The following is a 22,143-nucleotide window of genomic DNA, read 5'->3' on the forward strand; positions in this document are numbered from 1 at the left end:
GTGTTTATAGAATGACTGAGTACAAGAACACGGAGGGCCAAGTGAAGCCAACCGAGCTAATGTCGGACACTTAACCGACTGAGCCACCCAGGCACCCCCAAAAGCAAAATTTTAAATCTGTTTCAGCCCCTCACATTCGCATTCCCTTGTCTTCCCTGGCTTCCACTATTGCCTTCATATTCTCATTATTCTCATCCACGCCTAGAAAAGTATCAATACAGCATTCCGTGTCAGTTCTCTTGATTAAAATATAATAGTTATCTGATAACATGAGCAAGCCAAGGGACTTTTTAGGAAGCTAATAAAATGGTTTCTAAGTAACATATGAAACTTAAATGCCTTTTAGGTGGAGAGTGAGCGTTTCCTGGTTTCCAATATAGGTGAGATTCCTGAATTTATATAAAACAAGAAGAATCCATTAACCTCTCAGTATGTGCAAAACTGTGTTTTTTAATTGAGCTAGACTTGACAAAACATTAAGTTGGTTTCAGGCATACAACATAATAATTTGATATCTGTATATATTGCAAAACGATCACTGCAATAAGTCTGGTTAACATCTGGCACGATGCATAGTCCTAGAGTTTCTTTCCTTATGAGGAGAAAATTTAAGATTTACTCTCATAGCAACTTTTGGATATGTAATACAGCATTGTTAACTATTGTCACCGTGTTGGACATTCCAGTCCCTAGATTTATTTATTTTATAACTGAAGGTTTGTACCTCTTGGCTCCCTGTACCCATTTCATGTCTCCCCCCCCACCACCACCTCTGCCAACTAGCAGTCTGTTCTGTGTGTTTATGAGCATATTCTTTTGTTTATTTTTACGTTCTACATATAAATGAGATCATACGTGAATTGCCTTTCTCGGTCTGACTGACTTCACTCAGCGCAATGCCCTCAAGGTCCATCCGTGTTGCAAATGGCAAGTTTCTTTTTTTTAATGGCTGAATAATATTCCATGATGTGTGTCTGTGTATGTGTGTGTATCTCCTATCACATTTTCTGTCTCCATTCATCCATCAGTAGACACTTAGGTTGTTTCCATATCTTGGCTGTTGTAGGTAATGCTGCAGTGGACATAGGACGGCATGTATGTTTTGGAGTTAGTGCTTTCATTTTCTTCGGGCATATACCCAGAAGTGGAATTACTGGGTTATCTGGTAATTCTGTTTTAATTTTTTGAGGAAGGTCCGTAGTGTTTTCTGTAGTGACTGCACCAATCCCACTAACAATATACAAGGAGTCTCTTTTCTCGACACCCTTCCCGATGCTTGTTATTTCTTATATTTTTTATAATAGCCGTCCTAAAAGGTGTGAGGTAGTATTGCATTGTGGTTTCTATTTACATTTCCCTGATGATTAATGATGTTGAGCATCTTTTAATGTACCTGCTGGCCATCTGTGTGTCTTTTTTAAAAAAATGTTTTTAAAATCATTTTTAAATCTGCTCACGTTTTAATCAGATTATTTTTTACTGTTGTATGAGTTTTTATATATTTTGGTCATTAACCCCTGATTTACATATATTTTCTCCCATTCATTATGTCCTTGCCTTTTCATTTTGTTGATAATTCCCTTTGCTGTGGTGAAGCCGTTTAGTTTGATGTAGTCCCATTTGTTTCTTTTTGCTTTCGTGGCCTTTATATTTGGTGTCAAATCCAGAAAAATTATTGCCACTATTTTTTCTTTAAAGAGTTTTATGATTTTCAGGTCTTCCATTCAAGTCTTTAATGCATTTTGACTTAAGTCTTATATATGGTGTAGGAAGGTAGTCCAATTTCATTCTTCTATAGGTGGCATATGTTGTTTTCGCAACACAATGTATGGAAGAGGTTGTCCTTTCCCATTGTATATTTTGGCTTTTTTATCATAAATTAATTGACCACATACGTGTGGGTTTATTTCTGGGCTCTCTTCTGTTCTCTTGATCTATAGGTCTGTTTTTATGCCAGTACAATCCTGGTTTTATTACTATAGCTTGTAGTATAGTTTGAAACAGGGAGCGTGATGCCCCCTGATTTCCAAGATGGCTTTGGCTAGTCAGGATGTTTTATGGTTCTGTGCAAATTTTAGGATTACTCTCTTTCATGAAAAATGCCACTGGAATTTTGATAGGCATTGCATTGAATCAATAGATTGCTTTGGGTAGTATGGACATTTTAACAATATTAATTCTTTCAATCCATGAGCATGGAATATCTTTGCATCTATTTGTGTCCTATTCAGTTTCTTTCATCAACATATTCTAGTTATCACTGTACAAGTCTTGGTTAAATTTATTCCAAGGTATTTTATTCTTTTGATGCAATTGTAAATTGCTTGGTTAAATTTATTCCAAGGTATTTTATTCCTTTGATGCAATTGTAAATGGGATTGTTTCTCTAATTTCTCTTTCTGGTAGTTTATTATTAGTTGATACGAATACAAAATTTCTGTATACTGATTTTGTATCCTGCAGCTTTCCTGAATTGATTTATTAGTTCTAACCATATTTTGGTGGACTATTTAGGATTTTCTATATCCAGTATCCTGTCCCCATGCAAATAGTAAGAGTTTTACTTCTTTCTTTTTAATTTGGGTGTCTTTTATTTCTCTTGCATAATTGCTTTGTCTGAGGCTTCCAATACTACATTGAATAAAGATGGTGAGAGTGGGGGCACCTGGGTGGCTGGTTGGTTAAGCATCCAACTCTTGATTTCAGCTCAGGTCGTGATCTTGCAGTTCGTGAGTTCTAGCCCTACATCAGGCTCAGTGCTGACAGTGCAGAGCCTGCTTGAGGTTCTTTCTCTCCCCTCTTTCTCTCTGCCCTTACCTTCCTTATGCTACCTCTCAAAATAAATAAATAAGCTCAAGAAATTTTTAAAAAATGGTGAGAATGGGCATTGACTTATTTCTGATCTTAGAAGAAAAGCTTTCTGGTTTTCATCATTAAATATAATATTTTATGTGACCTTGTCGTATTTGACCTTTATTATGTTAAGGTACATTCCTTATATACCCACTTTGTTGAGAACTTTTATCATAAGTGGATATTGAAGTCCATCAAATACTTTTTCTGCATCTGTTTAGATGATCATATGATTTTTATCCTTCATGTTATTAATGTGGTGTATCACATTGAATGATATACAGATGTTCAAACATCCATTGCATCCTGGGAATAAATCCTTCTTCATCACAGTGTATGATCTTTTCAATGTATCGTTGAATTCAAATTGCTTAAATTTGTTGAGGACCTTTGCATCTATGTTCATCGGGGATATCGGCCTGTAATTTTCTTTTCTTGCTGTGCCCCGTATGGTTATGTTATCAGGGTAATTCTGGCTTCATAAAATGATTTTGGAAGTATTCCTTCCTCTTCTATTTTTTTGGAAGAGTTTCAGAAAAATTAGTGTTTATTCTTCTTTGAATATTTGGTAGAATAACCAAGGAAGCCATCTGGTCCTGGACTTTCATTTATAGGGAGTTTTCAAATAACTGATTCAATCTCCTTATTGTTAATATGTCTATTCATATTTTATATTTTTTCATGATTTCGTCTTGCAAGGTTGTTTGCTTCTACAGCCATTTTATCCATTTGTTCTAGGTTGTCTGGTTTGTTGGAGAATAATTGTTCATAGTAGGCTTACTGTCTTTTGTATTTCTGGGGTATCAATTCTAACATCTTCTCTTTCGTTTCTGATTTTATGTGAGTCTTCTCTCTTTTCTTCTTAGTAAGTGTAGCTAAAGGTGTGCCATTTTGTATATCTTTTCAAAGAACCAGTTCTTGTCTCCATTGATCATTTTTATTGTCTTTTTAGTCTCTATTTCATTTCTTTTTGCTCTGATCGTCGTTATTTACTTCTACTAACTTTGGGCTTCAGTTGTTCTATTTCTTGTTCAACGAGATGTAAAGTTTCGTTGTTTATTTGAGATTTTTCTTGTCTTGAAGTAGGCATTTATCATGATAAACTCCCCCCTTAGAACTACTTTTTCTAGGGGTGCCTGCATGGCTTAGTCAGTTAAGCATCCTACTCAGTTTTGACTCAGGTCATGATCTCATGGTTGTGAGATCAAGACCCATGTCAGGTTCTGTGCTGACAGTGCAGAGCCTTCTTGGGATTTTCTGTCTCCCTCTCTCTCAGCCCTTCTCCTGCTTCAGATCTCTCTCTCTTAAAATAAATAAATAAACTTTAAAAAAAGAACTGCTTTTCTTCTGTACTCTGTAATTTTTGTTACTATATTACTATTTTCTATTTTCTAAAGATATTTTTAAATTTATCTCTTATTTATTCATTGGCTCATTGATTTTTCAGAAGCATGTTGTTTAATCTCCACATATTTATGAATTTTCCAGTTCTCTTCTTGTAATCGATTTCTCGTTTCATACCATTGTGGTCAGGAAATATGCTTGATACATTTCAGTATTCAGTCTTTCTTAAATTTGTTAAGACTTGTTTTGTGACCTAATAAATATATGATCTATCCTGGAGAATTCCATGTACAAGTAAGAAAAATATACATTCTGTTGCTTTTAGAGAGAATTTTTTGTACATATTTGTCAAAGTGGTCTGTTTTAATGTGTTGTTTCAAGCTGATGTTTCCTTATGGATTTTATATATGGGTAATCTATTGATATAAGTGTGATATTAAAGTTCCTTACTATTATTTTACTGTTGTCTATTTCTTAACTTAAATCTGTTATTATTTTCTCTATCTATTTAGATGTTCCTATGTTGGGTGAATAAATATTTACAAATATTATATCCCCTTGTTGAATTGACCCCTTTATCATTATATAATGACCTTTTTCTCTTTACAGTCTTTGTTTCAAAGTCTGTTTTTCTAATATACGTATAGATACCAAGCTTTCTTTTGGTTTCCATTTGCAAGAAATATCTTTTTCCATCCCGTCATTTTCCATCTGTGTGTCTATATATCTGAAGTAAGTCTCTTGTAGGCAGTATATGAGTGGGTCTTGTTTATTAATCTATTCATCAATTTATGTGCTTTGATTAGATATTTTGATTCAATTATGTGCTTAGATAATTTAGTATGTTTACATTTAAAGTAATTGCTGATAGGTATGTAGTGAATGCTATTTCATTCATTATTTCTTGGCGCTTTTGTTTTTTCTTCTTCTTTTCTTCCTCCTTTGTTTATTATTGTTTCATGACTTTCTTTAGTGGTATGCTTTGATTCCTTCCTCATTATCGTTTTTACATATTTACTATAGGTTTTGCTGGGTGGTTACCATGAAGCTTACATATAGCAACTTCTATTTATAGCAGTGTATTATTTTTTTTAATTTTTTTTTAGTGTTTATATTTGAGAGAGAGAGAGGGAGACACAGAATTCAAAGCAGGTTCCAGGCTCTGAGCTATCAGTACAGAGTTCGATGTAGGGTTCAAACCCACACACCATGAGATCATGACCAGAGTCGAAGTTGGATACTTAACCAACTGAACCACTCAGGTGCCCCAACAGTTTATTATTTTAAGTTTATTTATTTATTTTGAGAGAGAGTGTGCACATGCAAAAGTGGGGGAGGGACAGAGAGACAGGGAGAGATAGAGAATCCCAAGCAGTGTCACTGTTGGAGTCACTGTCAATGTGGAGCCCAACACGGGGCTTGAACTCATGAACCACAAGATACGACCTGAGCTGGAGTCAGATGCTTAACTGACTGCGTGACCCAGGCACCCCATAATAGTCTATTTTAAGTTGATAACAACTTAAGTTTGAACACATTATGGAGCTCTACGTTTTTATTCTCCCCACCCCTCATGCTTTAAGTTCTTGACATCACAATTTACATCTTTTTATCTTGTATATCCCTTAACTAATTATTGTCATTACAGTTATTTTTACTACTTTTGTCTTTAAAACTTTATACTAGCTTTATAAGTGATTAATCCATGATGTTTGCTATGTATTTACCTTTACTAGTGAGATTGATACTTGTATATGATTTTTTTTATTGCTAATTAGCACCCTTTCTTTTCAGCCCAAAGCAGCCCCTTTAACATTTATTGGAAGGCTAGTTTAGTGTTGATTATTTCCTTAAGCTTTTGCTTGTTTGGAAAACTCTTGATCTCTCCTTCAATTCTGGATGACAGCTTGACCAGATAGAGTATTCTTGGTTGAAATTCCTTCTGGTCTGTGAAGTTTCTGCTGAAAAAATTTGCTGATAGTTTGGGAGTTTCCTTTTATGTAACAAGTTGTTATTCTGTTGCTACTTTTAAGAGTCTCTCCTTGGCTTTAACTTTTGACATTTTAATTAAAATGTGTCTAGGTCTCTTTGGGCCCTTATTTGGTTACTTTCCCAAGGCTATGGAAGTTTTCTGCAATTATTTCTTCAAATAAGTTTTCTGCCCTTTCTCTTCTGCTTCTGGGATACCTGAGATGCAAATAATATTTGGCTTGCTATTGTCCCAGAAGTCCCTTAAGCTTTCTTCACTCTTTTTCATTCTTTTTCATTTTTGTTATTCTGGAGTTTGCTCCAGCTGGTCCCCTGTTGAACCCCTCTTGTGTATTTTTCAGCTGGGTGAGTGTATTCTTCAGCTCTGTGATTTCTGTTTGGAACTTTCTTACATTTTCTTTGTTGAATTTCTCACTCTGTTTGTCCATTTTCCCCCCTTGATTTTGGGGAGCATCTTTATGACCATTCCTTTGACCACTATATTGTTTCATTAATTTTTTTTTTTCTGAGGTTTTAGCTTGTTCTTTCATTTGGAATATATTCCTCTGTTTCTTCATTTTTCTTGATTGTGTTGGTTTCTGTGCATCAGGTGAAACAGCCATCCCTCCTAGTCTTGAAGGAATGGCCCCCCCCTTAGGAGATGAACTTTATCGTTCAACCTTACGCTAGCTCTTGGTTGTGTCTCAAACCATTTTAATTGTCCAAGCAGTCTATTCTGTCTGAATAACTTATAGTAGTTGAGGGTGTGCAAGACCAGTCAGTGTCCCAAAGGGGAAGATCTTAGCCCCTGGGGTCAGGCTGATTGGAAGCTAGACCCTCAGGCGGCAGCTTTAAAAAAAATGCAAATATATACAGTCCTATGGGATTATAAACATAAACCCTGCCGGCCCCACAGCAAGGCAATCTGGGAGCAAGGCAGTGGTAAAACTCGGGGTACCAGATGAGTGTACATGTTCCTTTCTGGGAGATGCCAGTGAGCTGTAGTGAGGCAGAGGGCGGGGGACACAGTGATGGCATCCCTCAGCCTGTGTTCCCTGAGGAGAGCTTCATGGCCCCTAGATGCGTGCGAAACCTGAAGCATGCCCCTACGGTGAAAGCTCCAGGACTAGCAAGTAGGTGTTTTTCACAGAAGGACTGGAGGTATGTTTCTGTCCACTCTCTGCAGTACGTGGGGGTCATGGCCTGGCCAGAACTGTTTCCCCACTTACTACGGTCCCAGGGGACCCAGGAACGTAAGCCACCCTGCTCCCCAGAGCCTAGTAATCCAGGGGTGTCCCGTGGGAAGCAGGTCACACAAACCAGGTACCCCACATAGAAATTAGGGTGTGAGGCATATATAAGATCTCCCCTCTGAGAGACGCCGGTGCCCTGGAATATGGCAGAAGGAGAATGTGAAGGTAATGCCTGCTTTTCGAGGTCTCTGGAGGGATTTACCGTCAGTCTTTAGTTTGTTCGTGGGAAGCCTGCCCCCTCAGGCTGCAGCTGTGCTGAGAAGCTGATAGACCTCTTTCACAGAAGGATTGAGCTCCTGGGTCTGTCCCAGCTTGCCGTGGCGGCTTCTAAGAACTCTCACATCATTGGTTACAGTCCCGTGGACTGTGAGCTTAAGCCTCACTGGCCGCCAGAGCCAGGCAATGTAGACTTGTTCCCTGCCAGCAGCCACAAAAATCAGGGCACCGGAGAAGACCGTAAGCTTCTTTACGTAAGATACCAGTTTGCTGGATGCAGCGAGGGAGAGGGAGAGCACAAAGTGTGTGTTCACTGGCCGTCCTTCCCGGAGAGGAGCTCCATAGGCCCCTGTCCGTGCGCCACACCAGAAACCTGCCCCCAGGCCCCAACACCTGCACAAACACGTAAGCCTCTTTCTCAGAAAGACGGATGGAGTGCTTGGCTGGCTCAGTCAGTTGCGCGTCTGACTGTTGCTCGCAGCTCGGGCCGTGATCTCCGCTTGCATGGATTTGAGCCCTGGGTCAGGCTCTGCGCTGAGAGTGTGGAGCCTGCTTGGGATTCTCTCTCCCTCCCTCTCTCTCTCTGCCTATTCCCTGCTCACACACTCTCTCAAAATAAACAAATAAACATTGAAAAAAAAAAATAAAAGAAAGACCAGGGGTGTATTTCTATCTGCTGTCTGTGCGGTACCCTAGGAGTGATGGCTGGTGGTCTGCTAAGAACCGCCTGTGTGATTGTTACAGTCTCAGGGGACCCAGGCTCACAAGTCTACGGATGTGTGCAGAAGCTCCCTTCTGGAGATACTGCTGCTCCCAAGCACAGCAAAGGAAAAACACATAGGCCTCAGTGGCTGGAGTGAGGCGGAGGGGGAGTGTAAATATGGCACACGCCAAAAAAAAAAAAAAAAAAAAAAAAAAGAAAAGAAAAAGAAAAACAGGAGAAGGAGAAGAAAAAGAAAAATGGAGCCGACTGGCTTTAGTCAAGCACTGGGAGAGCATGGAAGAGAGAGCCCACAAACTGGAGAACAGGGATGGTGCCTGCTGGCATTAGTGAGACAGCGGAAAAACAGGAAGACGGCACCCAGCAGCCTCCACCCCTGGAGAATATCCCAGTGGGCCCCTGCCCCTCAGACCCACGCTTTAAAATCAGGAAATACGTCTCTGTCACCTGAAGTCTGGATGCTTTACAAAGGGCACCTTCTGCGCTGGGCGCTGGGGTGGGTGAGTCGACACAAGGGCACTTTATGAGCCTTTCTTTCCTTAAGTTCACCACAGCCCCATAGGTCTGGCGGGCGGGAAACCCACTGGTCTTAAAAGCCAGATGTTTGTGGGGCTCGTTTCTCAGGTATTCGTCCTAATTGGGCTGCCCCACGTGGGGTACAATCGCTTTGTTCCTCAGGGAGAACCTCCAGGGTTTGAGATTTCTTCCAGTTGTTGGGTGTCCTACCTGGGGTGGAGTTCGTGACGAGATCGCTCAGACTTTCCTGCCTCCTACCACGTGCTTTTTCTTTTTTAAATTTAAAAATTTTTTTTTAATGTTTTAATTTTATTTTTGAGAGGGAGAGAGAGAGAGTGTGTGTGTGAGTGGGGGAGGGACAGAGAGAGAGGGAGACACAGAACCTGAAGCAGGCTCCAGGCTCTGAGCTGTCAGTACAGAGCCCTACGCGGGGCTCGAACTCATAGACCACGAGATCATGACCTGAACCGAAGTCGGACGCTCAACCGACTGAGCCACCCAGGCGCCCCCTCTTATGTCACCATCTTGAACTGGAACCCCAAACTTCATTCTAATTTGTTCATGTCACAGAGAACATTCTATTTGAGCATTTCAGAGATAAAGTAGCTTGGTTTATTATGGCTTGTTCATTTTTTAATTTCTTATTACTCCTAGTTTACGTGGCATTTTTATATAATTTAATCATTTCTGAATTATATGTTTTAGTAAAAGTTATTTTATAATACTTTTGGATATACAGAAAAATTGCAAAGAAAAAGTGGAGAGTGGGGTGCCTGGGTGGCTCAGTTGGTGAAGCGTTCAACTCTTGATCTCCGCTCAGGTCATGATTTCACAGTTCGTGGGATCGATCCCCGTGTCTGGCTCTGCACTGACAGGGCAGACCCTGCTTGGTATTCTCTCTCTCTCTCTCTCTCTCTCTCTCTCTCTCTGCCCCTCCCCTGCTCGCACCCTCTCTCAAAAATAAATACATAAGTAAACATCAAAAAACAAAAATAGAGTCTGCACGTAAGATTCACCTGCCTCTCCCTAACATTGACATTGTATATAACTATGACACATTTATCAAAAACAAGAAATTGAAATCACCGTCTTCTGAACTAAATTATAGACTTTATACTGACTTTATCCATTTTTCCATGCATGTCCTTTTTCTGTTCCAGGAGCCAGTCCAAGCCACCCCATTGAATTTAATGAAATATATTTTGAAGAAGCTTGCATTCGCATCATATTTATGACTGTTATTAATACTGGGAATAAAAGCTCATCACTAGCTTCGTGCTTATTTTGGACTCCCTTTTAGATTACACTATTGTATACTGCTTTTGATTCAAATTTTTGCTAACTATAGAGAATTATATAAGAGGGAGATCCAAAACCAACGAAGTCAAAGTAATCATCTATAGGATTTCATTGCAGTTTTAATAAAGGGGAAAGAATAAGAATTGCTTGAATAAGAGGACATTACATTGTCTAAGTTCCTAAATTAGGACCACAAAGTGGTGAGAGAAGAGAAAGTTTTATTTGTTATTGCCAGAAGAAATTCAATCTGCAAGTAAGACCATCTTGCCCTCGGGCGGTCAGCAAAGGTTTTATATGATGCAGACACTGGGTAGATGTGAGAAATAAGACAGTTACGTGGCGGGGACTGCAGCTCAGGTCGTGATCTTGTGGTTCGTGGGTTCGAGCCCCGTGTCAGGCTCTGTGCTGACAGCTTGGAGCCTGGAGCCTGCTTCAGATGCTGTGTGTCTCTCTCTACCCCTCCCCTGTTTTCGCTCTGTCTCTTTGTGTCTTTCAAAAATGAATAAATGTTAAAAAAAATTTTTTTTAAAAAGAAGGTTACGCAGTAAGGGAGGTGCAGGTTCCATCCAGAACAGTTATCATTTCCCGGAAGTGCAAGAGTAAAGGTTGAGCAGGTTCTAGAAAGTTCATTAAGTTTTGTTTGTTTCGGCTTTCGAAGGAAAGATGGGTACCTGGGCCTTCAGTCTCCAGCTCTGTCACATCAAGTTTGCAAAACTAAGTCTTGGTCACCTAGAGCTTGCAGAAGATCTTAGTCCTGTGTCATTTATAAAGATTAAAATAGTAAATACCACATGGAGAAAATGTCCTGTGGCTTGAGGAAACATCCAGGCTGTTTTCTTGGAAATGGCATTTTAGGGCTCACGTAGTGGCCCCCTGCCCCTTGCACCCTCCCAGGTTTTTGCACCACGAGGCACGATGCAGACACCGACTTGAGCCCCGGTGGAATCCTGAAGACCCCGTTGCCTTGAACCCAGAGTTGTAACAGCCAGGACTGAAATACACTGTAAAAGCACTATAGCCCAGTCCCTGAATTTATTTATTTATTACTTTTTAAGTTTATTTATTTATCCTGAGAGAGAGAAAGAGAGAGCAAAAGAGGGGCAGAGAGGGAGAGAGAGAATCCCAAGCAGACGCCGTACTGTCGGCGCAGAGCCTGACGCAGGGCTCGAACTTGTGAAGTGTGAGATCATGACCTGAGCTGAAACCAAGTCAGATGCTTAACCAGCTGATCCACCCAGGCGCCCCTGGTCCCTGAATTTATTAACATGCAGGTGAAAATAACCGGGGTCCTCCTCACCACCGTCTCGCACTTAGTTCTCTGGGCCATTTCTTTACCACTCTTTCAATGGGTCTTGTGCACTGGCCGCTCTCAGGTAAGTACAACTCCTTCAGTCACTTTGTCACAGTAATAGCACTGTGGCACACTCAACTCTTACCCTGTTTGAAACCTCCCCTCGCCGTCAGGCTGGAAATGCCTCCCATCTGACAGAGGGTGGAGTACGAGGGGTGCGAGCTGGGATTTTCTACTGTCTTCCGCAGGATTCCTCTCTTGCTTCCTTCCCTCTTCCCTTCAGCCTCTGGCATCCTCAGGGTCAGAACTGCGCAAGGGGAAGAAGGGAAGGAGTGGCGGGGGGCGGGGGGAGGTCTTCCTTCCTCCTTGATTCAGGAGTGCACAGTGGAGCATGGCCTGTGGCATCTCGTGTTCGTTCGTGGGCTCAGCCTGCTGACTGCTTCCAGCGCCTGGACACGCCCGTTTGCCCACCCAGTTTCAAATTACTCCCCAGACCCTGTGCGTCCAGTGGCCTCCGTCTGTCTGCCTTGGAACCACATCACTCTTCCAGACAGTCTTGTGGGACAACATTCCAGTCTCGTTGGACGGACGGGATCTCTTCCTCCTTAGTAGCCCATATGAGAAAGACTTTTTTTTTTTTTTCTGGTCACTTTGTGCCTTTCACATTTTTTTATAAGTTTATTTATTTATTTTGAGAGAGAGGGGGAGAAAAAGCAAGCATGTGAGTCGGGGACGGGCAGAGAGAGAATCCCAAACAGGCTCTGTGCTGTCAGAGCAGGTTATAACCTGAGCCGAAATCAAGAGTCGGATGCTTCACCGACTGAGCCACCCAGGTGCCCCTGTGCCTTTCACACTTTCTGGTACCCAGCTTCCGGAGACAGACACCAGGCACGCCGGGTGGCTCTCTTAACGGCTCCTGGCTCGCGGGGGTGTGTCTGCCCTTGCAACACAGCAGAGGTGGAAGGGGGAGACGCCCAGCGCGCAGAGAGCTCTCCCAAGTCTCTCCCTTTTCAACTTCGTCCCCTTTATATCCTTCAGGTCGAAAGGTCTATTTAGTCTCCTCGTTTGCATGAACTTCGTCTAGCCCCTTGCTTTGGAAATGTGGAGGTACCTGGCACCTACTGTCTTTTACTGTCAGTTTTAGGAGAGAAGAGACGCTGACACAGGACAGAGTTCCGTGTCAGCATCTCATCAGCATCTTCATTGTGGGCATCTCCCCTGGTCACTTGATCTAGAGTGAAATCTGAAACATGTTTTAATGTTCTCTCAAATTGAAACTCATTATGAGTCATTTGTCAAAAGGAACGAATGAATTCAAAGTTAAGAAATGTGTTGTGTGTGTGTGTGTGTGTGTGTGTGTGTGTGTATACACACATTTAAAAAAAAAAAAAATCCCTGGGGGTACCTGGGTGGCCCAGTCAGTTAAGCGTCTGACTTCACCTCACGTCATGATCTCACAGTTTGTGAGTTTGAGGCCCGAGTTGGGCTCTGCACTGACAGCTCAGAGCCTGGAGTCTGCTTTGGATTCTGTGTTTCCTTCCCTCTCTGCCCCGCCCCTGCTTGAGTTCTGTCTCTCTCTGTCTCTCGTAAATAAATAAATAAATGTGAAAAAAATTTTTAAGAAATAGACAAAATCCCTGTTCTTTATTCCCCTGGTTGATGTAGGTATGTTCGCAAAACTTGGTGATTGTAGAATCTTTCTTTGGAAATAAAAATAGAAACTGTCTCCATTCAAGCATTGTGCCTGCTACAACACGTGCTCCCTAGTATCACATGAAGATCACTTCCGAAGTATGAGCTAAGACAGCAAAGTTAGGTTCCGCGTGCCCTGGATTCCGGGTTGGGGAATGTAATGATCAACTAATAATCTTTTAAAATCTCAGTGGTTGTGCGATTGGTAAAATAGCCGTACACTTAACGAAAGCATTGAAGAGGAGTTTTCCTCAATGGGGATGCTTTGTCCAGGTTACTATTTAGCGATAAGAAATAATTGCCTCTTATCTGAAGCTGAATCGCAGACCCTTTTCACACCAGGTAGTAAGTCTGATTGCTTTCATCTTATAACCCAAAGACCTGGACCTTACCCTCTTCCTCTAAGTCAAAGAAACTAAAAGCCAGACAAAAATGAAAGAATTCATCATTCTTTTTTTTTCTGTCTCTGTTTTATTGTGCATGCAGAAACAGAACATGAATGTCTCTGAGGAACTGTCTTTGGATTTATTACACTAAACATTTCAAAGGAGAATATACTTACCCCCTGAGGGTACTCTGCCATTATCACCACTGTCGATCTTTCATTTGGGTTCCTATTTTTCCAGATACCATGTTGGTGATATGTAAACGCTAAGTTAATTTTGTTCCTCCCTATTGTTATAAAGTTGATTTGGCAGTTCGGTTACCCGGGGATGATCGCTGTGTGTCTGTCTCCGGTCCAGGGTCCTTGCACTGGGAATCAGCAGAGCTTGGCCCACAGCAGGCTATGGGACGCAGTTGTGGGCTTCCTTCACGTATTCGCCCACATGCAGATGAAGCTGTCTCAGGTAAACTCTCTTCCCCATCCCAACGCGCAAGGGACGGTAGTCATCTGTATACTCAACCTGCTTTCCTTTGTTTGAATATGATCTTTCTTAGGTCACTTCTTTATATACCTTTCGCTCCATATTTTTAAAAAAAGTTTTCAATAGAATAATTTTATGCAAGCTGAAAATATATGGGAGCCATTATCCAAATTTGAGAACAAAAGATATTAAGGAGTTGACTATAATGGAGAAATAGAATCGTTCCCAAACACTGTCTATTTTACAATCCTTCATAGACCCACTTCTTGGTGATTACTCACTAGAATTTTCCTCCTTCCTCCAGGTAATTGAAAAAGGATTTGTAATCTGCAAATCCCTGGTGAAAGAGAGACAGTTTCCTTGCTGAGTCATTAACAAGCAGCTGTTCTCAACAGATGACGTTCATTCATTAACAGGACATTTAACTTCATGAAAGTCAAAGAGAAAAAAATATCTAAGGACAAGCACATAAAGAATAGATTGTCCACCTGTGTTTTAATGTTAACTTGGGAGTGCATATTGAAAATATCAGCATATTATTTCCTCACTACTGTATCTATTTCATTCGAAGCTAAGAGATACATGAATGGAAAAATTCTCGATATAAATCTTGAGTAAATGTGTCCCTTTGATAGGGTGCACTTTGATGATCTGTCCTGAGATCTGATGTACCTGCCTGGGTGTGGGTGTTCGCAGGTGTCAGGGGGAGGAAAGAATGATGGAGTTAAGACCAGAAGACATTCGTGTGTCCAGTTAGTGTGTGCCAGCTCCCTTTCCTCCAGCGAAGTGAGGACACTTGGGCTTGCCCCCCGCCCCCCTCCACCGCGGCCTATAAGCAGGAGCGTATTGTCAAAGAGCAACAAAGCCAGGCACTGGTTGAAGCAACGAGGGCAGGTTTTAATCAGAAATAACTATCGCAGTAGGGAAAAGAGTCCAGCGTGACCTGAGCTCCACTTGGATTTGTATGGAGGTGACTGGGTATTTTTAAGGGAGAATGAGGGAGTAGGCAGAAGGTCAGTAGAGGCTGTAAGGGAGAAATCACAAAGGGTTGATCGGTACAGATGCGATGGGGCCAGCTGTGTCTGCAGGCTGGCAGTTGCCCTCACACACATACTGGGAGAGGAGACCCTGTCCCCGGGTGTCAGCTGGCACTGACAGGAGATTTTTTTGGCAGCCTTGAGCTTTTCCGGGCAGGCCATCTGAGGTGGGCTAGGGTCATGCTAGGGATGCGGCCTTGAGCCAGTTAACCCCTATTAGAGTTTTGTTCAGGTCTTTAAAGCTGAAGTTTGGAGTTTAGTTGGGAAGAGGATTCAGAGAAGCTTGGCTAGAGTTTTGTCAACAGCTGGTTATTGGTGACTTCCCCCATATATAAGGGAATAACGTGATTCTTTCATCTAATCACTTATGGTGATTTAGTTTACTTTAGTAAGTAAAGGAAACCAGCAGGAACCAAATTTATACACTCAGAAGAGAGTTCTCGTTCTGGTGTATTTCCATCACTTCATTAACATCTGGTGCTACCGAGTAGTTGTTCAGTTTGTAGACCTAGTCAAGGGGACACTATGTAGAAGGAAATAACCTTATGTAGAGCAAAATCTAAATGATCAAAACGATACCTTGTATAATCTTTTACAAGGAAACAAGGCATAGTTTAAAATTTGATGACCCATAATGTTGTAATGTCAACATAAGTATGTTCTGTGTTGTTTGGACACAGCATACCTTTGTAAAAGAATTTTCCATGGTGAAAAATCAAAGGCAAACATAAAGAAAAAATCCAGAAAATCTTAACCAGAGAAATATCAAGGAGTTTAATAAAATTGGTAAATAAGATACATTATACATTATTCCTGTAGGTGGTACTTGAGTACATTTTTGTTAGATTTATATAAAATAAATTTATGTCCCTATCACTGTTAGGCATGTTTTTCCAGAATAAGTTAATTTTTATAAAACATACAGCATTTCTGTGTAATAAGTTAGGAGGAAAGAAAGACGAGTACAGCCTTCAAGTAAACGAAACCTGTCTAATGCCCAGAGGCACCTGAGTCTTCCCTGGCCCTGGAGAACCTGCTGCTGCTTTCGTCCTTCTGTGCCCATGTTAGACTCGTTTGTTGTCCTCACACATACTTTAATAAAATGAGATAGAATCAGTAGTAAGTACTAATTCTGAAGTGTATCTGTTTACAATTTTACAATTTACAGTTGTATCTGTTTACAATACGCTGCATATTTATGCTTGACCTTTCTTTAGTTCTACACTTCTGAAAAGTGTTTACAATTGGCAATGCACTTCTCTTTGTGAGAACAAGTACAGTGTTCTTGCTACATAGTCTTCTCATATTATCTAAAATGCAATGTACACGTTATGTATTATGTCATGTATTCTATGTTATACGTTAATATAACATATATTAATATTTTCAGGATTCCAGTCAAATCGAGCTATTAAAAGAATTAATGGATCTTCAGAAGGATATGGTGGTCATGTTGCTGTCCATGCTAGAAGGTAGTTTTGATTTACATTTTCAAGTTCCCATTAGCCTTCGATTTCAAGGATCAGTATGTGCTTGCTTATGGAGTCAGCGTACTGCAACGCATAAAATATCAACGCTGAGATGTGACGGATACCTTGGATTTATTGCTGGCTTTATTACTGTTTTCTCAAGGTTATTTTTTAAGAGATATCTTGCATAGCTCAGCTTATATAGCTGGGAGATGAAACCAGTGGTAACTTACAGGGACACTTGTCATTTCCTAGTGATATCCTAAAGAACACGCTCTCCAGACATAGTATATTTGAAGACGTTATTTGTTTTGTCCATTGGTTTGTAATCATTGGGCATTACAGGCATGTGGATAAAGTCCGACAGTATAAACCACTGTGTTGAGCTGGCTGCATGGTGACTCCCGTGGGTCCTTCATGGCCTACAAGAGAAGAGGACACCATCCCCCACAGTGGCTGCTGGCGGCAGTCCTGTTCTCCCATGGCATGCCTGTATCAGCTCTCGTTCTCTTCTCTCTTTCCGACTTGTCTTGCTTTCCTGCCCCATGTCTCTTCTGGGTCAGGCAGTAAACGTGGTGCTCGAGAGCTTGCGTTCAAGTCCCCGCTTTCCCGCTTGCTAGCAGTGTGACCCTTGCTAGCGCTGGTTCCATCTCCGTTTTCAAGTTCCTTCCTCTGTGACACGGGGGTACCAATAGACCAATGGGCAAAATTGGTGAAATCATATGAAAATGACCAAACCCACCTAAAACACGTTTGCTGTTGCTACCTCCCCTTTCTTCTTGAACCCCTCCTAATTTTTCTCTCCCTGTTTCTTAGTCCACTGTGCTTTGCATAACTGCACTTTGATTAACTGAGGCAGGAGGTGTGCCTTGTGCTAGGACTTCAAAGTTGCCACATTTGCAGAAACCCTTACGTGCCAGCCACCGTATGCCCTCTGAGCACAGGACTCTTTTACCATGACTTCATATCAAATTTTAGTCTAGAAAATAGTAACGACGCTCATAACTGCAGGAGCAGCTGTGACTGCATCCGTGACAACTTAAATTCACCCATTATAATAAACTTTATAAAAAATTTTGTTAATGTTTATTTTTGAAGCAGAGAGAGACACACAGAATGTGAGCAGGGGAGGGGGAGAGAGAGGGAGACACAGAATCCGAAGCAGGCTCCAGGCTCTGAGCTGTCAGCACAGAGCCCAACATGGGGCTTGAACCCATTAACTGTGAGGCCATGACCTGATGCCCCAAATTCACCCACTTTAATATACCAGCTACTCATTTAATCCTAATACCAAGGTTATGGCTTTGGTAGTATTACCACTGTTTGGCAGATGAGGAAACCAAGGCACAGAGAGGCTAAGAAATCTGCCCACATTGCTCAGCTTGTAGATGAGCCTGGATTCCAACCTAACGGTGTGGCTCCTGAGCCCACGTTCTCAGCCACGGTGTTTATTGCTGCGCAGATGGACTCAGCAGACCTCACCACGTGTCTTTTTTCTGATGTCTGTCTTTATGTTACATAGCACATTCTGTTCAATGGATAAAAGCTTTCTGTGACTCTATAATTTAGGATAATATCTAATTTTCTCACGCTTATCAATGATCTTCCATTTTCCTACAATAAATATTCTCGACCATGAAGAAATGCCGGGAGATGCTTTACATTGTAAATCAGAAAGAGCATATAATTTGCTTTCAGAGGATCACGTTGATGTCCTGGCACTCACCCTCAATAATCATGTCACAACGGGCACATTCATTTAGCCTTGCTAAACCTCAGTTTCCTCAATAGTAACATCAGAATTAATAAAAAAAAGTATCTGCCTCACAAACATATGAACATTAAATCACATATTTTCTATGAATAGTGATTCTTCGGTCCTAAAATGCTGTCCAAATGCTCATTTCTATTATTAACATGAAACTGGACTTCAGTTTCTGGCTTTAGGATATAAATGTTCCCCCCATTTTCTCTATCCTAAAATATATTGCCTCCTCGATCAATTTGAGGGGAAAAAAACCCAGCTTTTTTTCAAATCTTGATTTACTCCCATTAGTCTGACTACTTTGTAAATATGGTTTTGACGTGTTTATGTAATCACTCTTTTAAAGTAGGGTTTACAAATAACTATCCATCGTTTCCTGAGACTTCATGTGGTAGATGATAACCAAGGAGGCGTCCTTGATTCAGATGTCATTTGAGGCTTCTATGGTCATTTCCTCTCCAGACACTGGTTTTATCAGTAATGTTCATTCTGAACACGTGCCATTCTTTACCACCAGGTAATGTTGTCAATGGAACCATTGGCAAACAGATGGTCGATATGCTTGTGGAGTCTTCCAACAACGTGGAGATGATTCTCAAGTTTTTTGACATGTTCTTAAAACTAAAGGATTTGACCTCTTCTGACACATTTAAAGAATACGACCCTGACGGCAAGGGAGTCATTTCCAAGAGGGACTTCCATAAAGCGATGGAGAGCCATAAACACTACACGCAATCAGAAACTGAGTTTCTTCTGTCCTGTGCAGAGACGGATGAAAACGAAACCCTGGACTATGAAGAGTTTGTCAAAAGGTTTCACGAGCCCGCAAAGGACATCGGCTTCAATGTGGCCGTTCTTCTGACCAACCTTTCAGAGCACATGCCCAATGATACGCGACTGCAGACTTTCCTGGAGTTGGCAGAGAGCGTGCTGAATTACTTCCAGCCTTTTCTGGGACGCATCGAGATCATGGGAAGTGCCAAACGCATCGAGAGGGTGTATTTTGAAATCAGTGAGTCCAGCCGAACCCAGTGGGAGAAGCCCCAGGTCAAGGAGTCCAAAAGGCAGTTCATATTTGACGTGGTCAATGAAGGGGGAGAAAAGGAGAAAATGGAACTTTTTGTCAACTTCTGTGAGGACACCATATTCGAAATGCAGCTGGCAGCGCAGATCTCAGAGTCGGATTTGAATGAGAGGTCAGCGAATAAAGAAGAGAGTGAGAAGGAGAAGCCGGAAGAGCAGGGGCCCAGAATGGGTTTCTTTTCCATCGTGACAGTCAAGTCGGCCCTGTTTGCTCTCAGGTATAATATCTTGACCCTCATGAGAATGCTCAGCCTGAAGAGCCTGAAGAAACAGATGAAAAAAGTGAAGAAGATGACGATGAAGGATATGGTCACGGCCGCCTTTTCGTCCTACTGGAGTATTTTCATGAGCCTCCTGCACTTTGTGGCCAGCGTTTCCAGAGGCTTCTTCCGCATCATTTGCAGCCTGCTGCTTGGCGGGAGCCTAGTAGAAGGAGCAAAAAAGATCCGAGTGGCAGAGCTCTTAGCCAACATGCCAGACCCCACTCAGGATGAGGTGAGAGGGGATGGAGAAGAGGGAGACAGGAGGCCCATGGAGGCCGCCCTGCCCTCGGAAGATCTGACAGACCTGAAGGAACTGACAGAGGAAAGCGACCTTCTTTCGGACATATTTGGCTTGGATCTGAAGAGAGAAGGAGGACAGTACAAACTTATTCCTCATAATCCAAATGCTGGCCTCAGCGATCTAATGAGCAACCCGGTCCCTATCCCTGACGTGCAAGAAAAATTTCAGGTAATTGACTCTCTGGACTTCTCTAGGCATGATAAATGAAGTCTACATCAGTTTTCGTGCTAGTGCCAGAGTGGTGTTAAATACGTGAGTTGGGTTTCCAAAGGGAAATGGCTCTTGGTAGGCAAAGCTTGCCTTATGATGATACTTGGCAAATTACTGAATTATCTTAAACTGTTAGGGTGTAAGCTCAAGTCCTCACCCTAATGACAGGAGTCAGCTGGGCAGTCATTCCATCCACAGATATTTTATGAGTCTTTACCAGGTGCCTAATGCCACTGGGTATCATAGGACATTAAAGGAGATAGGGGATGTGGTCATTGCTTTCAAATTGCCTGAAAGAGTTTATTAGGGAGATGTAACCAACACTCATGAAGGAACTAGGAAATTATGAAGTGTTAAATGGTGCGGGCACTAGATAGTAGAGGTCATGTATGTTGACAAAACGGAAACATCACTTTGGTTTGGAGTAGCTCAGTGCAACTTAAGAGGGGGGCACTTAAGTTTGCCTTGAAGGGTGAGTAAGGATCGAGTAGGTGGATGTGGGAGGTGTGAGTGAAGAAGAAGGGGCAAGAGTTTAGACCAGAATGAAGGGTGTGCCTGGCACCTTCATCTCCGTGAAGGCAAGAGGGTATCCTTGGTAGGTTGTGATTTGTCACGGGGTCACAGGGTTCCCTAAACTCACTCAGAGGTGATGTGTAACCCCGATTTCTTTCTCCCCCTTGGCCCACTCAAGGAACAGAAGGTGAAAGAGGAAGAAAAGGAGGAGAAAGAAGAAAGCAAATCTGAACCTGAAAAGGCCGAGTATGTGTAATTTCTGTATATGTGCCTTTGTTTCAGCAAGTCTGATTTACCTGCAGTCTCCCTCTCTTTGGGGGACAGTCTGTCTTGCTCCCTGATGAAGCCTGCCATTCTTGAGGTGAAGCTCTGGGGGGAGGACCCCCCCCCCCCAGCTGCCACTCCATTTCTTCCTCCTTGTTCCATGAGGATTCTGTTTGTGCATTTCCCTTTCAGCAGAAATGGCTCCAGCGATTCCATGGGATGCTCTCCTCAAGGTCACTCAGTGCTGCAGTTCTGTGCTCAAAATCAGGCAGGACTTCTGTCCTTATGAGCCAGGGAGGAGACAAACGTTCTGAATGCCATTGCCCAGAATCCCAGCAGTGACCATCCCCCCAAAGCGTAGCCCCAGACCCACATGCACAGTGGCGAGTTTGTTAGAAACAAAGATCCACAGGGATGCTGATTCAGCATGTCTGGTGTGGAACCCAGAAGTCTTCGGTTTTACCCACACTCCTGCTGCGGGGCGCAGTTGCCTTTGTGGCGGTAAGAAAGAAAGAGCTGGGTGTGGAGCCATAAAAATGGGTCACTTCCCCATAACACTGGCTTTCTGTTAATCATGGAAACCTCTAGCTTTCACCCAGTTTAAATAATTTCATAGGCACACTTTTAAAAATCAACGAAGTAAAATTTTAAGTACCTCTAAGTGCTACTATGCTCACACAGCATTTTTACTTTCCCCTCCGTTGTTTTCTTTGGTGTGTTTTCGTGGGCTCTTCCTTACAGTCATCTCTGTTTATTGTCGAAGAAGCCCGCACGGTTGGGTCGGTTATAAAAACGGCCACGTAGGTGATTTGTTATAGTGAAATGTAACGTCACAACCATCGTTTCTGTGGCATTTCTTTCATGTCAAAAATAATGTTAGATATATGTCATCCAGGTTGGGGTTATGTTTATGTGACGACGCGTATATATGTTTATATGACTACCCATAAATATGCTTTCACGAAGGATTGGTATTTTGCACCTAGAAGGGGTAGACTGTCAAATTTCAGTACTTCTGATTCCATCATTAATATGTTGGCATGCTTTATGTATGTGAACCGCCAAATGCATATGCCTCTGATTTTAAGTCCTAATGGCTGGTCAGTGTTAAAACTGAACACTAAAATCACAATTTAAAAATAAGGTTATTGGGAAGTCACAGCAAAAAAACAAGTGTCTTCATTGTCATTCTGTTTTCAGTTAAATGTTTTTATTGCAC

At 41.9% G+C, this 22,143-nt stretch overlaps 1 protein-coding gene across 6 annotated transcripts in view; it reads left to right on the forward strand.

Moving 5' to 3' along the window:
• The window catches only part of RYR2 (ryanodine receptor 2), a 767,906-nt gene that overhangs the window by 708,356 nt on the left and 37,407 nt on the right, over positions 1–22,143 (forward strand). For all 6 annotated transcript variants that reach the window (XM_030335594.1, XM_030335595.1, XM_030335590.1 and 3 more), the window contains 4 exons: positions 13,897–14,001; positions 16,447–16,528; positions 18,808–20,105; positions 20,839–20,906. In XM_030335594.1, the coding sequence (XP_030191454.1) occupies positions 13,897–14,001; positions 16,447–16,528; positions 18,808–20,105; positions 20,839–20,906 (1,553 nt within the window). The remainder of the gene's footprint in view (positions 1–13,896; positions 14,002–16,446; positions 16,529–18,807; positions 20,106–20,838; positions 20,907–22,143) is intronic.

The sequence above is a fragment of the Lynx canadensis genome, chromosome D2, assembly GCF_007474595.2.
Source record: "Lynx canadensis isolate LIC74 chromosome D2, mLynCan4.pri.v2, whole genome shotgun sequence".
Taxonomy (NCBI): Eukaryota; Metazoa; Chordata; class Mammalia; order Carnivora; family Felidae; genus Lynx; species Lynx canadensis.